At 42.2% G+C, this 17595-nt stretch overlaps 2 protein-coding genes across 2 annotated transcripts in view; one reads left to right on the forward strand and one right to left on the reverse strand.

The window, feature by feature from the left end:
• LOC147896958 (ABC transporter C family member 8-like) overlaps positions 1 to 17595 on the reverse strand; it is a 212276-nt gene that overhangs the window by 92443 nt on the left and 102238 nt on the right. The gene's annotated exons all lie outside the window — the stretch shown is intronic.
• LOC147896960 (uncharacterized) lies at positions 9749 to 10435 on the forward strand. Its single transcript, XM_087382029.1, has one exon. It carries the CDS (start codon positions 9837 to 9839, stop codon positions 10257 to 10259), a length of 423 nt encoding a protein of 140 aa, XP_087238155.1. The 5' UTR covers positions 9749 to 9836; the 3' UTR covers positions 10260 to 10435.

Below are 17595 nucleotides of genomic sequence, written 5' to 3' on the forward strand. Positions count from 1 at the left end.
AAAAGGAGTGCAAATGGTGCTCAATGATGATGTGTCACTGTGAGTCACATGCAATGATGATGTGGCACTATACTTAGCAAGAGGTGTGCCTGTGAAGCTCTGTGCTGAGGTGGTAGGAGTGTGCACATGTAGTGTGTGCACAGTGTGCCTGACAAGGGACTGTGCCTGCAGGGGTCAATGCTGAGGTGGCACTGCTGATGTGGCAGAGGTGACATGGCAGTGATGACATGGCTTGATGATGTGGCCTAGTGATGTGGCAGTGATGATGTGGTAGGATGACGTGTCTCCTGATGTGGCACAAGTGACGTGGCTATCGGTGATGATGTGGCAGTGCTAATGTGGACTGCTTATGTGGCTATCGGTGATGATGTGGCAGTGCTGATGTGGACTGCTTATGTGGTCGATGACATGGCACTAAGATAAGCTGATGACATGGTAGTGGTGACATGGCCTGGATGATGTGTCTATGTTGATGTGGCACAAGTGATGTGGCAGCTGAGCTGGCAGGGTGATGTGGTAGATGAGATGATGTGGCAGTTGGAGATAAGGGTGCCACGTGGAGGATAAGCGCTGGGAAGATGCCACGTGTCGAGTGGAAGGCCTACCCAAATCTTGAAGAGTCTGACAGAATCTAAGAAGATTCAGTCCACCTGTGGATTTCCGTCGGTGTTGTAGTGTTAGCTCCTCCTTGCCTCTCTTGGACCATCTGCTTTCGCATCGCCCTCGAGACCGCCTCGAGACCGCCCGTGCCCTCGCTTACCTTCATGAAGAGTGCCGCGAGACTATCCTACACCTCGATGTCAAGCCTCAGAACTTCCTTCTTGATGCTGCCTTCCATGCCAAGGTGTCTGACTTTGGCCTTTCCCGCACCATCAACCATGCCCAGAGCCGCCTGCTCACTAGCATGCATGGGTATCTTTTGGACTTTGGAGCTCGCATTGCGTGTACTCATTTGCAACATGGAGGCGTCCTCATTCTGTTGAAGCGACTAGCTATGGAGCTTGTCTATTGGCTTTTGCTATGAGAGCCTTTGTAGGCTGTGTGTCGAGATCGTGCACTTGGGATGGGGAGCCTTGGAGCCCTAGAGCCACGGTTGGCTGGTGGATGGAGAGGTTGACACTGGAGCTGCGAACTGGCACTGTGGAGGCTTTGGAGGTCGGCCATTGCTAGCGTAGGAGCTCGCTAATGAAGGTTCTCCAAGAGCCTTTGAAGTTGGAGGTGCCGTGAGGGCTTCGAGGCTGCCGGTTTGAGAGATGGTCGTGCAGAAGTCATAGTAGAGAGGGCCATTGCTAGAGGTGCCATCGCTGCAACTGCTATTGGAGTGAGGCCAAGCTGCAGGTCTGTACGGCCACCAAAGAGGAGCTATCTTTGTCGTAGCCTTTAACGAGGCCGAGGTGCCTCTCCACAAATGATTGCGCCACAGCAGAGGAGATGCAGTTGAAGGTTGATTGAAGATGCAGTTGCTGAAGTCGAAGGAGCCTCTTGCACTTGGAGTAGAATTCCTCCTCTCACAATTGGAATAGAGCTTATGGCTAGCTGCCTAGTAGGTCACTGCAACCGTGAAGATAGAGCCAAATCCCACCTTTCACACAACTCAAAGATTTAGTCTCTCTCGAAATCTCTCTTTCCCAATCTCTCAATGGTCTCTACCTTTTCCCTATCACTCAAATTTACAAAGGAAGAAGAGCACTCCCTCTCACAATAAATCTCTCAAGAAACAATGAATAGAATGGAAGGAGATTAACGGAAATCTCTCATGGACGGAAATTTTCACATGAACAGAAATTCTCTCAACGGAAGTGAAGGATCTCACAATCACTCAAGAGAACTCTAAATCTCTCTCACACTCTCAAGAATTGCAATGCCTCAGCGGAAGGCAGAACCATGCTCTGATACCGTGACAAAATATGAAGAGGGGAGAGGAGAAGAGTGGAGATGAGGAGAGAGGGCACAGCTAGAGAGCACACCACAAATGACTAACTGTACACTAGATTTAGTTGAAAAAAATAGAATATATACAAACCCTTTTAGGGTTAGGGTTAGGGGATCTAACCCTTTCCTTTATAGCACTCTATAAGGTTAGTGCTATGCACATATGATCACGTGATGGTGCTATGCACACATGATCACATGATGTTGAGCGTGAACTCTCAACACCTTCTCCCAAGAAGCGTGGAAGTACTCGTTGTGCTTTACTAACTTCCGCGAGTACATTAACTACACTTTTGTGAATGCCATATTGACCTTCATATGTTGACAATTCACGAATTTGTGCAAAGGAAATTCTAATGGATATCAAGCGTGCTTCAGTGTCATTGAGTTGACTTGTGTAATTTGTTTTTCTTGCCATTTTCATATTTTTTGAGCATATTGTTGGTACGTTATTAATTTTAACATCTTTATAGCAAATTGAACAAGTAACTTGTTTTTGTCTTTGAGGTCATAATGTTAACACCATTTGTATGAAAAAATATTGCCATGTTCTCCTTTAATTTTCTAATCTTTGAGAAGAACTTTGACGATCCACAACAAATACAAGGAAAGATTGGAGTATCCAATATTTTTTTGGGGTATATTTCTTTGAATGAAGAACATGTTTTTTTCTTTTTTTTTGAGGAAACCTTATTTTCTAAAGTTGGTGTTTCTATATGTTCAAACAACGTACGAAGGTTGTCATTTGTTACTGTTGTAGTTCTTCTTATTTTGTATATTTTGTTTAAAATCTTGGTTATTGTGTATGAAAGTTCCAAAGCTCAATTAAAGAAAAGAAAGCTACCTCTTTTGCTATTAAGGTTGGATTGTTTTGAAGTAGTTCTTCTAATTTAGCTTCATCTATCATAGACCATGCTTGGTATGTGCACTTTCCTTGTAAATGTATTAATGATGTTATTGTTAGATAGTTAGTCGATTCTTACAAAAACAAAGTATTAATAATTTTCCCCTTTCTTTCACCTATTGTGATTTTTGGTGACACCTTAAAGCCATCGTAGCAAACCAAGGCAAAAAGAAGATCCAAATATTGAATAGAAACATTGAAGAATATCTACAATCAATGCACAAGATGTTGAGGATGTTTTAGCTAGGTTATGAACATCTTGTATAGATAGTGTTTTTTTTGCACTAGTTGAAGCTAACAAGTTCCAAGGATTGTTTTGATTTACGCTTGTACTTGTTATATCCATAAATGTGGTCTCTAGAAGTCGTTGATAAGACAAGCTTGGAAAGAACTCTTGAAGACAAACAATAATATTTCTATTTGATGGGTTTTCAGTGATAAAGTGTTTGTTCAATTATAAATGTCTACTTTTTAGAAGTTCAAGAATATTCATTGTAGTTAGGTATTTCTTCGAACTTATAGAATGAGTGACTTATAATAGATCAAAATGGAACAGAGAGCAAGTATTTTGTAGCAATATGAAGAAAAGTAGATGCTTACAAATTGAGGAATAAGATTACATATTTGGCTCAAATGCAATCACAAACCCGGAGCTATCAATGGTGAAGCTTCTGCTAGGTTTGCAAGTTTTGAGCCTACTACCTGCTACCATAAGATCTTCCTCATATAATTGGAGGAATAGAACTTCAAAAGAAAGTACAATGTCCATATAAGGGCCTCTAACATGAATAGGAACAGCTTCTCCACCACGTTGCACAATGTCTCTAGTCAAGCAAGGGACTTGTGCAATAGGCTAAGGACCTTTGCAAGAATAATAGTATGGACGCAACAGATCGCGGCTAACTTGAAACCCTCCACACATCTCGCAAATGTGCTCTTGCAAGTCAGCATTGACATGGGTAAAATGCAAAATGCCAATTACCTACAATCACATTTAATGAAGGTTAGTGTTTTGTTAAAGCAACAACAAAAAATTTGGTGTCATTATAATTACCTTTGTTCCATAGCCTAGGCGAGAGACTTGCGCCGTGAAAGCTTGTTTCAATTCATCTTTTGTTGGTCCGTCAGGCACCTCCACAAGAATAGTGAAGTCAAAAATACATTTACCACAGCTCTATCTTCATCGTGTGGTCCATCCGCTACAGTGATCTGATCCACCATACCTTCATTGCATGGTACTTTGATTATCACTATTGCAATTGTCCCCATGACATTTGGAACATTTAATTTTCCAAAGTCTATCATCTCTGCTACCCAAGGAACATACTTCCAAATTGGATGGTCAGGCAACAAGCGAAGGTTTCCTTCAAAAGGTTCTCCTCGAATGATGCATGTTGTTGCATCAACAAGTAGAGAAAACTTTGAAGTTCCACCCTCGGTTATCCCCCTTGGAACCATAGTTGCTCCCTCAACTCTACAAAACTCACCAATTTGCAAGAAATTCACAAATTGATGAATATATGCCGAGGAACGAGTAAGGTCACTGTGTGGGAACAAAACTTGTCCGTGAAGTCACCTTTCAAAAAGTTTGGGTACTTGGGATTTGCAACTTTATATGTACCATACTTGCAAAGAAATTTCCCCTCGAAAACAAATCTATGAGGAGTGCAATCAGATAGTTGTGTAATGCTTAACAATACTAATGAATTCCTCCCGCCTACAAGATGTTCTTTTGAAGGAATTAGCAATGGAGGGATAATTATGGGGAGATGGTTGGAAACTCTTTACGTCATTTGGGCCATTGTAAGAGTTTACTTCATCGTTGGCTTCGATGGGTGCATGTTGCTTGCTTGTTGCAAAGACAAATTTCAAGCAAACTAAGATTCCACAATTTCTAATAATTAAAATGTATTGGAAAAATCTATTTCAAAGTACTTCAATTATGTAAGAGATAAGAGTATGTATTCCATATATGAGTTGACATCGTTGTAATATTTTAATGTGTAAATGGAAACAAAAACATAGAATTCATTGTACCAAAAACTTATGAAAAACAACTCAATCACATAATAAGAAAGTACTTGGTTTCTTTGATTACAAAATGAAAGAAAATTGCAATGGTAATACTTCATATTCAAATAAGTCACATCATCTTCCAAAGTTAAAATTTAGGTTTTACTTAGGCTTGGAATACACCCCTATGCTTAAATCCATCTTCACTAAGACAATAGCTTTGAACCAATAATTGGCCTAGTCTGAGCCAATATTAATTATGTCTAGAACATCTCCTTTAGGCAAGGTTTTTTTTGCACTTGTACCATGTGCATGGGTTGATTTACTTGAACGTTGAATGTTTGTAGTGATTGTGGATTTAAAGTTTACATACTCCGGATATTCCCGTATGAGCTTCTTTGCTGAATACAAAACAAAAAACAAAACTAACATGAAATAAATAAAACGGGAAGTTGCCTTTTGACTAGAATAACGTACAGCGAAAACACACCTTGGGTGTAAGCCTCCTCTGCAACCTCCTTGAAAGAATTTTTCAAGATGCGACAAGTCAGTTTCTTGAGAATTTTTCAGCAAATTCTCTTTAGGAGGCTTGCTTGGTGAAGCAACTACAAATGCGCGTTTGGGACTAGGTGGAGATGTACTGTTTTGCATGTGAGAACATGCAGAAATTGTAGCTCCTACTACAAATATTTCATCACATTTTAATTGTATTTAAAGTCATTAAAGTTAAAGAAGACATTTTGGTTTAATAATCACTTAAGAAAGTAGAAAGAACAAACAACGAAAAATGAATTACAGTCATTACAAAGGAAAAATTAAGTCACTTAGAAATCGTTAGTCCTTGGGTGTACAACAAAAGTATTAATGTCAAAACAATCATAGAGTAACGAAAATGTTAATATAAAGTAAGGCGAGGATGCAACAGCGATGTACAAATGCACACGTACTCAGTATTTTCTAGGAAGGTTAGTAGGAGCAAACCAAGGCAAGTGATACTGTTGCACTGGACTTTGTAGATTCTAAGTGGCGATGTTCACACACTGGAGCATTGCGCTACTATTGCGGTAAGAAAGGAACATCAACAAAGGAAGGCGTACTACACAAGTCTATTACAAGCAGTGAGATTTCCAAAGGGGACTCAGCGGGGGACTTCCAGTCAACAAGAAAAAGGTACGTACTGGGTCCAGGACTGCCGTGGCACAGCAACAGAGATCGTCAGATGGCTCGGTTTTAGAGTGGAACAGCGAACGGTATTTAAGAGAATGAATTAACCGAAAACAGAACTTTGAGAAGGGAAAAACATCACGCAATGAAAGTATTCACTTCAGTACCAAGAGTCTGTTTGCTTTCACCACTCTCATCAATCATGTCGTCCTTTGGCATGAGTTTTCCAGATGTTGGCGTAACAAGGCTCGAAACTCCATCGAGACAGACTTTCACAAGGCCTATAATCACGAGAACTCAGATACGTTAAAGATATTCGTAAAAGAAGGGCGAAAAAAATGAAGTCAAGATGAATGGAAATGGAACATAGGACCTTTGGTGAATGCGCCACTATTGGTGTCCATCATATCTGTGGACACCTCCATTGAAAGAGTTGCACCAAGAACAACAGGAATGCATTACATCATACGTTCACGACTTGTGAATTTATAGGCTACAGATTCGTAACATGTGTACGTGATTCGAAATCTGTGCACCTCCTAACAAATCACCTCGTAATAATCGAGTAATAATCGCACTTAATGAATTCACAGTCTCAAACCAATGCATTGAAAAATTCTTATGAATCCACGTTACAAAGCGCCAAAAATATTAAGAGTACTTAGTTGCCATCGTAAATTCTAATTCATAGGCTTTTCCACCAATTATGTTTTCTAGCATGATAGCCTTGGACTTAGTCACTAAAGTAGGCTACTCATCTGAGAATGGTGAATGAAATTCATTGCACAAATCAAATACATGCCTGGCACACCTGATTTGCTGGCAACGTTTGGATTTTGGGCATCAATCATCGACGAAGATCCAAGCACGCAGTACTCTCCTCCACTAATGAGGACATCTCCTCCCCTAATCATGCTTCCTCCATAAAAGATGACCACAGAGCGGTGCATTCGCACTCCCATGCATTAACGATGGCAGCGCCGAATCTGATAATCTTTGAGGGTGTAGATAATTGCACCGAAAAAGGCCCGCTGCTCTGAAAGGAATCACATAAGACGTTCTGTGAGCTGCATCATTCCTTCATCGTCTGCTTGAGCCTACTGTATCATCTGCTTGAGCCTGCTGCTTTGTCCCTTCTGCTAATGAAAAGCCCTCCTCCCGTCAGCTTGAGTCTGGACTACCTTCCTCTCCTCTTGGCCGTGCATGGATGCAGAGTCAGACCAACCACTAAAGCATCCATTAAACAAAGCAAAACCATTCACGTGGACGCCAACGAACAAATAGAGACGGCCGTTATCAAGAGTATTCATGCCTGACAACGGGACCAATGACGAATCAATAAATACACACACCATGATGCCAAAAAAAAGAAATTTTGCATTTTAGCTTTCACAATTCTGGACCGTCGCTAAGAGAGCATTCCCACGCTCTCGGTTTCACTAGCTATTTTCATGGAAGAATCCATTTTGGGAGGTCTCCCTCAAATTCGCCATAGCCTTAGGAATACCCATCAAAATCGTGAAATTGGGTGGAGTTAGCCGTGAGAATAGGGAATACGAACTTCTCGGAGGTTTTTAGCCAATGGGGAAATAGCCTTTCAGCCAAACTCTGCCTCAGAGCAACTTGAGAACCGGAGATGGAAGACATTCAACTTTTTTTTCCTTGTTCTCGCGCACACTTGCTACAATGTCGCCTTGATTTGCTCTCTCCTCTCCTTTCTCACGCGGGAATGTCCTCTAAGGGTACTCCCAAGGCATGCCAAAAACCCACTTCATATGCAGTTTGAAATGTCATAGGTCACGTCATCCATGACGTTCGTTGTGTGCGTAACTGTTCAGCTAATTTGGGCCAGCGGCGGACCAGAACTGTAGTAGTTATACGTAAGGTTTGAGCGGACGTCACGCAAAACGGCGTTGAACAAGATCGCTGTGCCGGTGATGGGATGGATTCTGGAACTGGGTTCATGAAGAATGTGTGGTCAGCGACCTCATACATTCGTGGAATTTTCACATCGTTTTTCGCGTCAACACTGTGGCAAATTTCGGCCGGCGGCGGAAGAGGAATTTGCAGTGTGGTTGTTTAAATGTAATTATATCACAACAAGAAGGCGGTAACTGACGCAAAACAAGATCGCTGTGCCGGTGATAGACCCACGACAGGTCGAGTCACGGTATCGGAAGAAACGTCACGAACTTTATGTTTCCGGCCGAAAGATCGTGAAAGCTCATGGATTTCATTAAGCCAAATCATGGTTCCATCCTTTATCGTGCCGTAGCTTCTGGATTCTAGATCCCCCGAATGAACTTGCATAAATATGAGAAAGGCCATCACGATTCAGCATGGGCTTTCGCCACTCGTGATGGAAGTGAACACGCCATTTAGCGAGCCACGTCAGCATTGTTGCTTTGGAAGGATTGGGTCGGTCACTCATTCCTTGTCAAAGTCAACAATCGGTTAGCCTAGGGTTGACCAACAAGAGCCCATGTGGCTCTCGTTTGCACTCCAAGTCTTTGGATGTGCCCAACTTCAATTGCAACTGATGAAAATGTCACCATCGCTTGACTCGCATGGATCACATACCAGAAAAGTGGCACTTTGAAATTTTTGTGAACGTCAAACCTACAATAGTGAGATTCGATGTAGCCTACCTTCACCAAACAGCTTGCAGAGCAAGTTGTAAACCATGAGACAAGCATCTTTTAATGCATCCCAGCTGTAGGTAGTGACTGAGAAGACACGACCCAAGGACAGTGGGAATTTGCAAGCTTGCAAAAATCAAAACAACATCACGGCTCTAAACAAGCTAATTGCAAGGTGTGGGATGGGCCTTACGGGGCTCATATAATTGGGTGGACTTGCCATGGATGCTTACCAAAGAGGCGAGGTTTGGGTCAATGAAATAAAATCTTTGAACCAAGCAGTGCTTACGAAAATCAACATTTAATGTATTTCATAATTACAAAAAAAGTTTCAAATTTTTCCTCGCCTTTATTTGAAGGACTAAACGTTAGGCTTTATAGTCTACAAAAACCACCAAATTATCTTTCTTTTTTAGAGATGTGTACGACAAAGTTTGTCGAATTTCGGTGAGCAATTCATAAGTTATGGGTCATGCAAAATACTCGCATGATGTCTAGCAACTACATATTTTGACGGGATGTGTGCCCACTACACTTAAACCAATATTATGACGGAGTTTTGCCAAGCATTTATTTTAAGGACCACATTTTAGGCATTGGAAACAAATTACATATTGTGATAACATTTTGACCTATAAAAACCACTTATGTGTAAGAGTAAGCTTTACATGACAACGTTAGAAAATTTGTTCTTTGCTACAAATGGAAGTGTGAGCAAAAGTTTTTGAGGGTAATTTCAGCTATTGAAGCTAGTCTTCTTCACTTTTTTGCCTGTAATTTTTTAAATAAAATTCCTTGTTTTTTCCTTGCCAAAAAAAAAAGAAGTGTGAGCAAAAGTTGGTCTTGGTTGACTGAGGAAAACAGAGCACCTAGTATCCAAGGGAAGCAGGGGAGCAAAGATTGAATGAGGAGGGGGTAATGGTCAATTGGATTGGGCACGAGAATGGGGCGTGGTGGCATCGATTCCCGAGGGTGGGGTAATGGGCAACTGGATTGGGCACGAGAATGGGGCGTCGTGGCGTCCATTCCTGGGAGCCGCCCTCATACTAGTCAACAAGGCTACTAAACTTGAATGTGTGTAGTAGTAGCAAGACACTTTGCTTGATCAGGTACTCTTCATTTCAACATGCTCCTTCTCCTTCTCTTGCATCTTTTCCTGCTGCCTTGAGTTCTCATCCATCGCCATGGCTCGCTGGGTTGCCATCTTACTCCGTTCCTTCCTCCTCCCCATCCCTCTCAAAGATAGCCGCCACCTCCACATCACAGATTCCGCCTCTTCCGATCCTCCCCCCTCCCGCTCGCGCAAGAAGTGGTTCAGCCTCAGCGGCAAGCGATTACTCTCCCTCAACAAGGCCAAACGAGCTACCCCAGCCGACCGTGACCTGGTCGCAGCTTATGATCTCGAATTTGTTCAGGAACCCGGGGGTCTCGATTCCCCTATCTGGCAGCGCGCAATCTTGATGGGCGAGCGCTGCGAACCCCCTGAATTCTCCGGCCTTATCTTGTACGATGAACGCGGAAATCGTGTACAAGATTTCCCGTGCAAATCGCCCCGGGCTTCTGCCTACAATCCGCCAGCCCTTCCGCGGCTGTCGGTACTGAGCTAAGGTAAACATTCCGGAGAACATTCGATACTCGGTTGCTCTGTTTGAATTCAACCTGAGAACGTTGCACAACATTTTGCCATCCTTTTTCTTCCCAACAAGGATGTCAAGTGCTTCGATTATGGATGCTAATGTTTCGTATCCCTTGATATTGTTCGAGGCTTTTGCTTAGTTTTACACACGGCATTACCTCATCGTTAAACGATTGTACTGTCTTGTTACAATGGCAGAATCATTTGTTGGCCAGTACGGTCTCGCGTTTCGGTTTGTGTTTGATCTCTCTTTTGTAGAGTAGTAATTCGAACGAATTATTAGCACTGCCTTCGGGCAGCGGTCTAGGTACACTTTTGTTAAAAAAGTGTCCCACACACTTTGTTGCCCCCATGGTGTGTGAGAGAGAGATCTTAAAAAAAGAAAGTGTACACACACACAGTTTGCAAATCATTCAAACTTTCATATACACAGCTTCCATCACATGTGTTGCAAATTAATCATTTATTCATCTTTACTTGACCAGCACTACAGCGTTTTATAAAACTCTAAAATCCTACGAAGCTGTGTGGCACATTCTAAGCCGTTAGCTACTTACAATATACTTAGCAGTTGGCCAAGCATTCTAGTTGCAATTGTTTTCCTTTGACGTCAGAATCAACTTGAAGCCAGTGCTCACGAGTACTTGTACGCACTTGTTTTGTATGGATGCAAGTAAGCTTTAAGCAAAACATGGCCTACGTGGCTACTGCTTGGACTGTTTGTGAAAGCAGAGCGACGGCAGACCGGATCCAAGAAAGTTTAAGTAGGAGAAATGCAAAGGTTAAGTAATAAATTCCAAGTTCATGCCACAATTGTCATCAGGCGGAAGCTTTTACTCAAAAACATTTGGTCTCATGGATGTCAACAATGGTTTGCTACAATCCTACAAATTCTCAAGGAAGATGCTAGTATTCACGAAATTGTTTTTGGCTCGCCATGTTTGGCGTGGAAGCCTAATTGATGGCGGCCCAACTTGCATAAGTGAATGTAATTTCTAGTCCATTTTTTGTGCCCTTATCTAATTTCCACGTTCCCTCTTTCTCTCTTTCTATTTCAAGGCAAGCCCCCTCCCCCCCTCTCTCTCTCCTCTCTTCTCCTTAATGCACATCCAAGTCCTCTCTCTCTCTCTCTCTCTCTCTCTCTCTCTTCCAAGCTGCCCATATGAGGCAGGCCTTATGAATGCTTTATGAGCATTCATCTTGTTACATTCTTTTGTGTTTGTACGTGTAAGTTTTAAAGACCAACTTTTTCTTTCTCCCACGAAAGGGCGAGGTGGTCTACACTTTGGAGCTTTTTATTGCTAGATGGCAACCACCGAAGAAAAGAATAAATCAGAAAGGGGACCAGGCTTTGCGCATGAAACCACACAAAAGAGGCCATAAATGGCAATGATCAAACTAGGACATAAACTTGCAATTAACCCATCATCTCATTACAAAAGATTCGACTACCGCGACCCTTCTTGTGGATATGGGAATCCTGCTAGCGGAAAAGGACGAGGTAGTCATTGGGTGCCTCAAGGATCTAGCTAAGTTTATCATCAAGTGATAGTTTTGCATAATTGTGTAGGCCTCGGGCAATTAGCCCATGTGTTTGGCCACTTTATCTTGTTGTAAGGGTGTTTTTTTAAAGGGGAGTCACCTGTCCCCATCACGCATCTCCACCCTTGTTTGAAAATCTCAAGCTTCTATTATGATCTAGTACATCTAACTTGCATCAAAGAAGGTTATACTTAAGTTCATTCTCTATGTAAATTTACCATTTGTGAGCATTGTTTTTTATTTAGTTGAAGTAATGCAAATACAATTTATAGCACGAGTTTCATAATGTTTTTTATGTGCAAAATATGTGAAATTATTTTAAGCAAGCCCTCTTGAAGCTTTGAACCACTAGAAGGCGTAGAAGTGTTTTATATGAACAATTCAGCAAAATGGGCATGGTCATGCTAGTTTTAATACCTTATAGTTTTTGTAATCCTAATTAAAGACATGAAGCCAACTATTCTTGTGTACATCTCCTTCTTGGGTTCACCCTGCACCTTGAGGAGGAGGACTTTAAAAAATGAGGCAAAAGGATGAAATCAGTGACAAGCAGAACTTATCTTGAAAGGTAGTGAGGCATGGGGCAAGCAAGAGTCAACACATGGGCATGGACACGCACAGGGAGGAAGCGAAATGCAATAGAAAGCAAAGAACACTACATGAAAGGGTCCCATGTGTGACCTGCATGGCCGCACCGCTTATGCTAGGGAAGTCCAAGGAGGAGTGGGCATTACTCCAAGGGCCTTGCAAGCCAAAACACAATGGCAAGAGAAGTCCTCCTCGCCAGCTCTTGAAAGTGGTTTTCAAACTCAAAATGCAAGAAATATTGAGCAGCTAGATAAAAACTATCAAGTAAGTTCCCTTTGGTCAAGGTGCACATAGGATTACTTCGTGATACCACCAAATGGTTGAGTTCAAACATTATAGTGGGGTATGTACACAGGCCTAGGTCACCCATAGTGATGGTAGAAGGGTGGGAGAGGAATCCATGGGCAAAGAAGGGATTGCAGATCTTGAATATTTGATTTCTTCAAAATGGCTATCTAATCTTGTATTTTGAGAAAGCTGGATGGCCACAATGATCATAAAAATGAAACCTGGACTATCAAGGACCAATCCTTCTCTATTTAGATTTGGGACCCAACATTCTCATATGATGCCCCTATTTAGCTTTGGGACCCAACATTCTCATATGATGCCCTTGTTTAGCTTTGGGACCCAACATTCTCATATGATGCCCCTATCATCAGTAGCTTCCAAATGGGTCAAATTCCTTCATTTACGTTTAGCCTTTTCCCCTCAATTAGAAATGTTATGTGCACCTCTAGGTCAATTCCTGGGCTTGGGAATCCCAAGCTTGTATCATGATGAACCTTGCTATTGAACCCCCAAGTGCCATAAGGATTGAGGATGGACCTAACAAGGAGATGATTCAAAAAGTCTATTTTAAGAATTACCCCAATTCATGCTTTATTTGTGGCATCAATGGCTAGTTTATCTAGGATCACCCACAGCGAGTAGGTCGCAAAAACTCACAAAGGAGGGGGAAGAAAACTAGAATGCAAAGTAGTTCACAACATCAAAAATATATCTAAGATGTTCAAGAAGTGAACTGAGGGGTGGATCTCCGTTTTGAGAAGGGGTTTTTAGAGATTAGTAGAAGTTTTAGGGTAAAGGTGTATATAGTGTCGATGTCCTACGGGACCAAGATATAGGTACAAATGATGAGGAGGAGGAGGAGGAGGTAGTTACAAATACTAGGATCAACTATTAGTAGAAGATAAAGTAAACATGGAAAATAAATAACCTCCTTTTACTAATTTTACTAAGGCAAAAGGGAGAAAGGACTCTCAACCTTATAGGGTTCACTTAAAAGAGGTCACAAAGCTAGTGGCATGGGAGAAGAGAGGACTATCAAGGGGATTTGTGATATCTCCACTACAAAAGTCTAGTATAGGTCAAAAAAAGAAAAAAAGAAGGTTGATTTTATGAAAGACAATAATAAAACCTCTTTTACTTCCTAATCTTGAATGTGTAGGGTCGTACAAATGATGTGAAATCGGTCTTCTACAGTGATGGCTTATAAAAATGAATATTAGACTAGATTCTCTAGCTTTTTAAGAATTAAATGTAGGTGGGGAAAAATTATCGTGGCAGTTGCCATAAGTTTATCGAGATAGGAGATGGTTTCTTTTACCCCCCTCAGAGGGAAGAAGAGGGGCAACAATGGAGTAATTTCAAAGTTGGTGGACTATATTCAGCGTACAATTCCTTTTTGGGGATTAATGCAATAGGTGTGGAATTCACACATCCCAAGCAATCGTTGACCCAAGAGCATAGAGAAGATCTCTTATTTTAAATTGGGATGGTGGAGTCAAGCTTTCTAGCTTGCCAACATACCTCTAGGATGTGCTGAAGAAGACAGTGCACTTCTTTCTTGATACAAGAGGAACCGTGAAGTTTTGGCAGGTTCAAGCAACAATAAGGGCGATCTCCAAAAGCGTGATAACCAACTTGAAGAATTGCATGGATGGCAAATCCAAATTATTAGCTCCATCCGCTGGAGTTGCAAGGCACCTGATGACATCTACCCTCAAAGGGATTTTTGAGCAATACGATAAGAAGATATCTCAGAAAGGCAATTTTCTACAAGAGAAAGCCACCGATGCAGCAAAGGTAGCACAACTTGAGAAAATTCTCAGGGAGGGTGTAGAAGCCAAGGTAGAGGAGGAAGAAGCAAGGGCCTTGCAGGCACAAGAGCAAGCTGAGGCCACTGCAAAAATGGTCGACATAGAAAGGCATAGAAGAGAAGAAGCAAAGAAGTGCATCAAGGAGCTCTAGGATAGGCTTGAAGGCATCAAAATGGATGGGGACATCGCGGAGAAGGAGCTAGCAACGATGCGAAAGCATCTTCAAGATCAGAGAGCCAAAAAGGAGGCTCTTTATGAATGGCTCTGCAACATGCAGAGTGTATTGAACATTGAAAAAGAACAGATGATGGAGGAGCTGAAAAAGGGAGAATGCAGAAACCAGAGTGGTGATGCAAGAGCTGCGAGAGTTTTTCAAGGCTAGGAAGGATGAGGCAAAGAGTAGCCACGATGGAGAAGACAATGAGGCAACTCTCCAAGCCAGGAATATGTAGAGATCAGCCACAATGGAGCAAGTTGTAGCAGCCACAATGGGGGTTTCTATCTAGAAACACTTTTGCAAGTTCAAAAATTAAGCTACAAGACCCTGCAACAAGATTACGATAGGGTTGTGCATGAGCTTGCAATGGCTTTCGAAAGTTTTGAAAAGCAGTCTGTCATCATGAGAGATTTCCAAACTAGAGTGGAAATCTTGGAAACGGCCCATGTTGGTGCTATTGAGCAACTTAAGCAGCTTCAAGAGAGAATCACACGAAGCTATTGCAAGGAGTGAGCAAAGAGTGGAAGAAGGAGAACATCTGTAGCCTTAGAATGAGGGAGGAAGGAATCAAGAAGCAACTTCTTCATGTGCAGAGCCAGACTATGGTATTGACAGCCACAATAGTTAAATCGGATGCCTATCCTGTTATGCAACATGGTCCGAAATCCATGGTCTGCCATACCCCCACCATAGATGATTGCATGATCTGATGACTTGCATGCTACCACCCTATGCATATTTTTTGCTTTGGAGTGTTTGTGCATGCAAGATCAGAGTATTTCATTTGCCATTGCCTAGGTCATGGACATATCAAATGTACTTGCTTGCTACTACAGCAATGTACAATGAGAAAGTAGATGTTGCAGCACAATTTGTCATTTGGGAAAAGCTTGCAAAAGACAAGGAGCCTGAATTGAAGAAGGCCAAGCCCGAGCTTGACTGTGAAGAAAAGGAGCCTGAAGGGAGAAACTAGCCCTCTTTAGGAAAGGAGCAAGAAGGGCCGAGCCTGCAACCAGGGAGCTCAAATGTTGTCTTTGTGCCAACATGGACTTAGGTAGTACAAAATGTGTGTATAGAGTAGCAGAGCAAAGCTCCGCTTGTACTTGCATAAGGCTAGGAATAATCTCTCTTAGGATACCTCAACATGCAAGTTCTATTTGCGATCCAACATGCAAGTTCTACATGCAATTCCTACATGCATGTTCCTCGCATGTTCTACTTGCAACTTCTACTTGCAACTCCTATATGCAAGTCCTACATGCGATTCCTACATGCATGTTCTACATGCAAGTTTTACATGCAACTCCTACATGCAACATGCAACTCCTACATGCAACTTCTATATGCAAATTCTACATGTAGAGAGAGAATGTCTTACAATTCCTACATGCAGAGAGAGAAGCTCTCCAACTTCTATAAATACCCCATAATGGAATGAAGCCCATACTCTTTGGGGCATTGTGTTGAGTTCTACTTTGGTATTCCAAGCAATTGTCTCAAGTGTCCATGCTTCCTTGCACTCCACGTCCAAAACCATGTCCTAACCTTGCAACTCCTCCTCCCCTCTCCTCTAACCTTGCGACCCATCCTCTCCCTCTCCTCCTCCTCCTCCCTCCTCCTCCTTTCTCCTCCTCCCTCCTCCTCCTCCTCCTGTCTCCTCTCTCTTCTTTCCCCCGTGCTCTTACACCTTCTTCCTCTCCCACTCCTATGCTCCCCCTAAACCCTTACTTCTTCAACCCTTAACCTCCATGATCTACAAGGGAGACGCGTTCTCCACCATGTACTCTAGCTAGAACCTTGGATCCTCCTTCTAACCCTTGAACCTCTTCTAAACTCTGGAACCTCTTTCTGAACCTTGGAACCTCCTTCTAAACCCTGAATCTCCCTCTAACCCTTAGACTCCTCCTAAACCCTGCAACCCCCAATGAAGGCGAAAGCCTTCATTACCACAATCATGATGATGCGTCTTCCTTTCACACATGCATGCACTATGTTTGCTTACCACACTTAAGCCTACGTCTCTCACCGGAATACGACTCGAGGTCCTAAGCTACATGTATACTACAAACAACAACCCCGATATATCTGTAGGTGACAAAAAGCCTCGAAACCCTGCATACTGAGTATACCCTACTCTTCCTACGGAAGCCGTGGGAAAGAGCAAACATTTGTATGTTATCTATGTGCCAACAAGGACTTAGGTAGTAGAGAATGTATGTGTAGAGTAGTGGCAAAGATCCACTTATACTTGCATAAGGCTAGGAATAAATCTCTCTTAGGAAACCTCAACATGCAAGTTCTACTTGCGATTCCAACGTGCAAGTTCTATATGCAATTCCTACATGCATGTTCTACTTGCAACTTCTATTTGCAACTCCTACATGCAAGTCCTACATGTGATTCCTATATGCATGTTCTACATGCGAGTTCTACATGCAACTCCTACATGCATGTTCTACATGCAAGTTCTATATGCAACTCCTACATGCATGTTCTACATGCAAGTTCTACATGCAACTCCTACATGCATGTTCTACATGCGAGTTCTACATGCAAGTTCTACATGCAACTCCTACATGCATGTTCTACATGCAAGTTCTACATGCAACTCCTACATGCAAGTTCTACATGCGAGTTCTACATGCAACTCCTACATGCAACATGCAACATGCGAGTTCTACATGCAACTCCTACATGCAACTTCTATATGCAAGTTCTACATGTAGAGAGAGAATATCTTACAATTATTACATTTAGTGAGAGAAGATTTCCAACTTATATACCCCATATACTCTTTGGGGCATTGTGTTGAGTTCTACTTTGGTATTCTAAGCAATTGTCTCAAGTGTCCATGCTCC

The sequence above is a fragment of the Dipteris shenzhenensis genome, chromosome 11, assembly GCF_047967505.1.
Source record: "Dipteris shenzhenensis isolate YYH24624 ecotype China chromosome 11, Dip_SZ_1.0, whole genome shotgun sequence".
NCBI classification, from domain to species: domain Eukaryota; kingdom Viridiplantae; phylum Streptophyta; class Polypodiopsida; order Gleicheniales; family Dipteridaceae; genus Dipteris; species Dipteris shenzhenensis.